The sequence below is a fragment of the Aethalodelphis obliquidens genome, unplaced genomic scaffold (assembly GCF_003676395.1).
Source record: "Aethalodelphis obliquidens isolate GAN/ISIS:26980383/991018 unplaced genomic scaffold, ASM367639v1 scaffold137, whole genome shotgun sequence".
NCBI classification, from domain to species: domain Eukaryota; kingdom Metazoa; phylum Chordata; class Mammalia; order Artiodactyla; family Delphinidae; genus Aethalodelphis; species Aethalodelphis obliquidens.
Genome location: NW_020838081.1, coordinates 703,317 through 709,316, shown reverse-complemented (window position 1 = coordinate 709,316; position 6,000 = coordinate 703,317). Strand labels below are relative to the sequence as shown.

At 42.7% G+C, this 6,000-nt stretch overlaps 1 protein-coding gene across 20 annotated transcripts in view; it reads left to right on the top strand.

Moving 5' to 3' along the window:
* Positions 1 to 6,000, top strand: part of ADGRG2 (adhesion G protein-coupled receptor G2) — a 183,372-nt gene that overhangs the window by 164,273 nt on the left and 13,099 nt on the right. For 19 of the 20 annotated variants that reach the window (XM_027099697.1, XM_027099695.1, XM_027099694.1 and 16 more), the window contains 6 exons: positions 877 to 1,020; positions 1,888 to 2,010; positions 2,646 to 2,691; positions 2,814 to 2,917; positions 3,710 to 3,831; positions 5,173 to 5,441. In XM_027099697.1, coding sequence (XP_026955498.1) covers positions 877 to 1,020; positions 1,888 to 2,010; positions 2,646 to 2,691; positions 2,814 to 2,917; positions 3,710 to 3,831; positions 5,173 to 5,441 — 808 coding nt within the window. The remainder of the gene's footprint in view (positions 1 to 876; positions 1,021 to 1,887; positions 2,011 to 2,645; positions 2,692 to 2,813; positions 2,918 to 3,709; positions 3,832 to 5,172; positions 5,442 to 6,000) is intronic. The other variant, XM_027099715.1, reaches the window with a different exon arrangement.

Genomic DNA, 6,000 nt, shown 5'->3' with positions numbered 1-6,000 from the left:
TTATTTTTGGCTGCATTGGGTCTTCGTTGCTGCGCGCGGGCTTTCTCTAGTTGCGGCAAGTGGGGGCTACTCTTCGTTGCAGTGCGCGGGCTTCTCATTGCGGTGGCTTCTTTTGTTGCGGAGCACGGGCTTCAGTAGTTGTGGCACGTGGGCTCAGTAGTTGTGGCTTGCAGGCTCTAGAGCGCAGGCTCAGTAGTTGTGGCGCACGGGCTTAGTTGCTCCGTCACATGTGGGATCTTCCTGGACCAGGGCTCGAACCCATGTCCCCTGCATTGGCAGGCGGATTCTTAACCACTGCGCCACCAGGGAAGTCCCCATTTCAATATTTTAACAAGTGTTACGACTACACTGGTGTGAATAGTGGTGCTGTATATCAATCCTGCTTCTAGTGTTTTCTTTTAGAGGGATTGGGGACTGGAAACCTGCAAGTAAAACCAAGTCTCGCCTTTGAACTTAATTTGTCTAGTCTTCCCTTTACAAGTTTAGTGCATGTGGTTCTATGATGACTTTGCCCTAACAGGTCACCAAGTTGGTGTGTCTGCTGCTGTGGTTTCCTTGGGGTCTGCAGTTATCCTGAACTTTCTCCCCTCCCACCCTAGCTTTATTGAGATATAATTGACATATAGTATCCTGCACTTTCTGTTTCTGTATATCCTTTATCCTTAAAATGTTTCCTTTCCTGCTCCAAGGCCTCATCTCCCTATTACACATCCTCTAATTTCATAGCAGTCAGAGAAAAAAGAAGAACCAATTGTACATAGAGACACCACAAATAAATGCCCTTACAGGATCCTCCATCTTAATTAGGTGTCGTGTTTTCCATCTCTTCATTATACTAGCCCCAGGTGTCTTTATGATCTTTTACTTGATTTTCAGGTTTCTCTGGAAACTCAGGCTCCTGAGAATAGTATTGGTGTTATTACTCTGCCTTCTTCGCTGATGAGTAATTTACCAGCTAATGATGTGGAGCTGGCTTCCAGGGTGCAGTTCAACTTTTTTGAAACACCTGCCCTGTTTCAGGTAAAGTTGCCTCTAATTGCTTTTGGTTTCGGTTTTGGAGGGGCCTGAGGGAGTTTTATTTCTTTTAATCCTCACATATTCTTAAGCCTGCTATAAGTCACATGAATTGCTGAAAAGCTGTAGTTTATTTTTTTCTCTCTCTCTTTTTTTTTTTTTTTTTTTTTTGCGGTATGCGGGCCCTTCACTGTTGTGGCCTCTCCCGTTGCGGAGCACAGGCTCCGGACGCGCAGGCTCAGTGGCCATGGCTCACGGGCCCAGCCGCTCCGCGGCATGTGGGATCTACCCAGACCGGGGCACGAATCCGTGTCCCCTGCATCGGCAGGCGGACTCTCAACTACTGCGCCACCAGGGAAACCCTGTAGTTTATTTTTAAACAGGACCTAATGATGCTGCTGAGGATAAATAACAATAACTGACACTCACATAGCATTTATCACCTGCCGTGTAGTATCATAAGCACTTAGAAATGTTAACTCTAATCCTCTCAACAACATCATGAGGGAGGAACTATTGAATTATCCCAGTTTTACAGATGAGGCTATGGAGGCACAGAGAGGTTAAGTAACTTGCTCAGGAACACACAGCTTAAATGGCTTAATGTTATGTTCCCTTTAAGATTCATGAGGGTCTCGTTGTGTCAATCTGTGAAATTTAACTCAGCATTTAGAGCATTGTATAGTGGAATAAGCTCTGCCTCTCATTATGGTCCTTGGGAAAGTCACTTTACTCCCTGCCCCTGAATTCCTGACCTAGGTAGTAAAATAAACCAGTGTGGACTAAATAGTCCTTAGGGTCCCGTCTAGCTCTAAAATTCTCTGATAACATTTCATTTTCCCTTGCCATCTTGTTGATTCTTTGGTGTGCTAGGACCCTGCCTTGGAGAACCTCTCTCTGATCAGCTATGTCATTTCCTCGAGCGTGGCGAACCTGACAGTCAAGAATTTGACAAGAAACGTGACGGTTACATTAAAGCACATCCACCGGAGCCAGGTGGGCGGGGCCTGTCTGGTCTGTTCATTGACCAGAAACACCTCATGCAAACTATGGCTGTAAGACTTTGCCTGAAAAAAGTAGATTCAGCAGATCCTTAGACCCAGTTAGGGCAGCGTGTAAGACTAGAATCACATAGTCACTCCGTTGGGTTTTAACATGCCTAATAACTGCCTTCCTAATTTCCAAGAAGGAGCAGTGTAAAAAGCAAGCTCTTCTTGCCAGTTTTCAGTGCTTTATATCTGCGGCTACAGGTCTGATTCTCACCTCCAAAGAGAAAGCATCTTGGTTCAGTTCACATTGAGCATCATCTATGACCTCGCTGCTCAAAGTGTGGTTTGCAGACCTGCAGCATCAGCATCACCTGGGAACTTGCTAGAAATGCAGACTCTCAGGCCCCACCCCAGACCCACTGAATCAGAATGTGCCTTTTAGCAAGGCCTCAAGGTGATTCCTATGCACAATTGCTGAGTTTAAGTGCTGACGTATATGAGACTCACTTGCTTCTAGAGACCAGTGTAAAATAAGAACTCTCCTAAAATTCTGAAATTTTAAAATACCGTTTTTTTTCTAATCGCTTTCCAGTTTTTTCAGTTCTGTAAATTAATTATTTGTAGTTTATCTTTCTGTTACAGGATGACTTAACAGTGAGATGTGTATTTTGGGACTTGGGCAGAAACGGTAGGTTCCAGACGTAACTTTTTCAGTCTTGAGTGGGAAGGGGAGGGGGAGCAGGGAGGGAGGAGCAGTGATTTGCGCAGTGGCTTTGCTGACGGGGCAGACACTCTTTCCAATGCCAACAGGTGGCAGAGGAGGCTGGTCATCTGATGGCTGCTCTGTCAAAGACAGGAGGCTAAATGAAACCACCTGTACCTGCAGCCACCTTACAAGCTTCGGCGTCCTACTGGTAATATCCCCACTCTACCTGGCCTTAGATTTGGGTCTGAGGGTTAGCTGGGGATCATACCATGATGTCTAATCTGATGGATAACTTTGATAGATCAGCAGGTTTCATGATATTGTGGCAAAGTTATAGACCAATGAAATGACTCTTCTAATAAGCAAATGTACTTGAAGGAAAATACTTGAACGTAGAAGTATTTTTTCGCATTCTATTTTTACATTTAAGTTTTTCTTTTTAAGATAGCTATAAGAGGACTAGGGAATTCAGATTAAAATGGGTAATAAAATAGTTTTAATGCACTTTAAAATTTTATAAAACATTTGACATAAATTATTTTATTTAATCTTCCCAACAATCCAGCAAGATAGGTAGAATAGGGAGTTGTTATTTTCATATTAATGAAGTCAGAATCAAGACTCACTTGTTAGGTAATTGTCTACAGTCATAGAACTAAGAAATATAAGAGCCGGAAGCCAAATTCAAGTCTTTTGACGTCTAGCCTGGTGCTTTTCCAGTGCACCATAATGCAGTGATCAAGTACATGGGCTTTGGAGTCGGCCAGACCTGAATTTGGATCCTGGCTCCTCTACTTTGTAGCTGTGTGACCCTTGGCAAATTACTTATCCTCTCTGGGCCTCAGTTTTATTATCTTTACATGATGATAATAATTGCGCCTATCTTGTAGGTTTGTTGAACGAACTATGGACGGGTACCTGAATACCCAATAAATGTAAATTATGACTCTGTTATTTATTTAAAAATATTTGGTCTTGAAAGCAATATTTTATTTTCCAGGACTTGTCTCGAACATCCTTGCCACCGGCTCAGATAATGGCCCTGACATTTATCACCTATATTGGTTGTGGGCTTTCATCAATTTTTTTGTCAGTTACTCTTGTAACCTACATAGCCTTTGAGTGAGTATCCACAACTGGAAACTTGGATTATATGACATGGCACCTCAATTGCCAAAGTGTATTAATTAATTAAGCATGCTCCTCGGCCTAGCTTATCCTGTCCACCCATCTAGTGGGGCCACCTATATGTAAAACTTCATGGGACTTTTTGGTTTATGTACTTCCTTCCTTCCACTAGTTCGTGCCCTCACTGAAGGCAGGGGTTGTGTCTTAATCATCCTTGTACCCTAAAATGATGCCTGGTACCTAGCTGACATTAAGTGAGAAATGAAAGATGGATGCAGACCCCGAAACCCAAGAGCTTACAATGTGAAGTAGACCATAGCTCCATGTACAGCACAAGAGCTGTGTTTAATATGTTAAGTTTCTAAATAATAGTGAGCAAACACAAAAGATTCAATGCATTAACGGGTGTGGGGATGAAGAAGAATAAAGTGTATCAAGTGTCACTGAAAAATACAGATACTCAGTGAGTGTGGCTTTGTAGGTCAAAGCAAGAGTGACATTCCAAATGACAGCATCTCCTTCTTGGCTTATCAGAAGGGTCCCTTTGGTCACTTCTGGGGGGGATTCCAATAAATTCTGTCGGAAAAGAAATATAGGCACTTTTATTGCATTAACTAAATGAAATAATACGTAAGTTCTGGGATTTGGATTTTGGACACTGATCAGGAAATGCACAAATTTACTTTTAGTGCCAAACTTAGGGTCCAGCTGTGACTACAGATCTTCTAGTGGACCTTTGGAAATACGATTAATGAGACTAAATTACTAGAAGGCCGACCATTACTCAGAATGATCTCACCGGATCTAATTTCACGCGCATAAACATGTGCATGCCGTCAGTTAGCTGTATTTTCCTACGGCTGTTTCATTTATATAGTTTGAACTCTTCTTTCCATGATCTCATTTTAACTACTAACACAAGAGGAGAATCTGGCTTTTTGAAGATCTGAATAGAGGAGCCTGTTGTATGAGAAGCAGCACAATGCTTCTAGAAGTCGTTTGGGAGAAGTGGAGGTGGGTGCTCAGAAGATTCCACTACAAACTATTTGAAAGGATGGGTCAATAGTCGGCATGTATTAAAAGGTTCCACTGAAATATAAACATGAATTTTCCATATGGTTATCACAGACGATTCGGTTTCGATTTTCCCTTTGTTGTTATTGTTGGCTTTAATGCCTCCCCCCCCACACACATACACACCCACGCTCAAAGAGACGAAATTTATACATATAGACATTTACCAAAAAATACAAATAAATTGCTTAGAACACAGATATGTTCACATAAACGTTGGCAGATTGTGATGCTAATTCTTTTTTTGTCCTTTCCTTTTAGAAAGATCCGGAGGGATTACCCTTCCAAAATCCTCATCCAGCTGTGTGCAGCTCTGCTGCTGCTGAACCTGGTGTTCCTCTTGGACTCGTGGATTGCTTTGTATGACATAAGAGGCCTCTGCATCTCAGTGGCTATATTTCTGCATTATTTTCTCTTGGTCTCGTTCACTTGGATGGGCCTGGAAGCATTCCATATGTACCTGGCCCTTGTCAAAGTGTTTAATACTTACATCCGAAAATACATCCTTAAATTCTGCATTGTTGGTTGGGGTACGTATAATTTTTGCTCACACAGTGCCTGGGTTTTCTCTGCTTTTTCTCCAGTGTTTTGATTTTTAATCAGATAGAGACATTGATGAAGCAGGTCATACTTGGCAGGTTTCTAAAACAGCTTTATTCTCCTTTTCATGTTTCACTGCCCAGAGAGCAACCTCGTCAAGTCTCTTTCTAGAACACCTGTATATTTACCCTGGCTTGGTTATGACCACAGCACTCTGAGGTTAGGGCTATGAATCCTCTTTGTATCTCCAGTAACTAGAACTGGGGCTGGCACAGAAGGTGCTCAATCAATTGAAAATATTAGCTTGGCGATAATGAGGCCAGACTGTCAGTCCCCAAGCTCCCAGCCAGCCTCACTCTGCTCTGTACCTCCCAGATTCACACATGTGCACGACAGTGTGCTCAGCAGGGCAGAGCGAGAGAACGTACAGATAAAACCTAATGTAACTTCATCACCACACCGGCCCGGTATTTCAGATCATGCCACCTGTCAGTGGTGGATCACAAAGTCTTAGACGCCCCCAAGATCTTGAAGGTTTATTCATTCAAC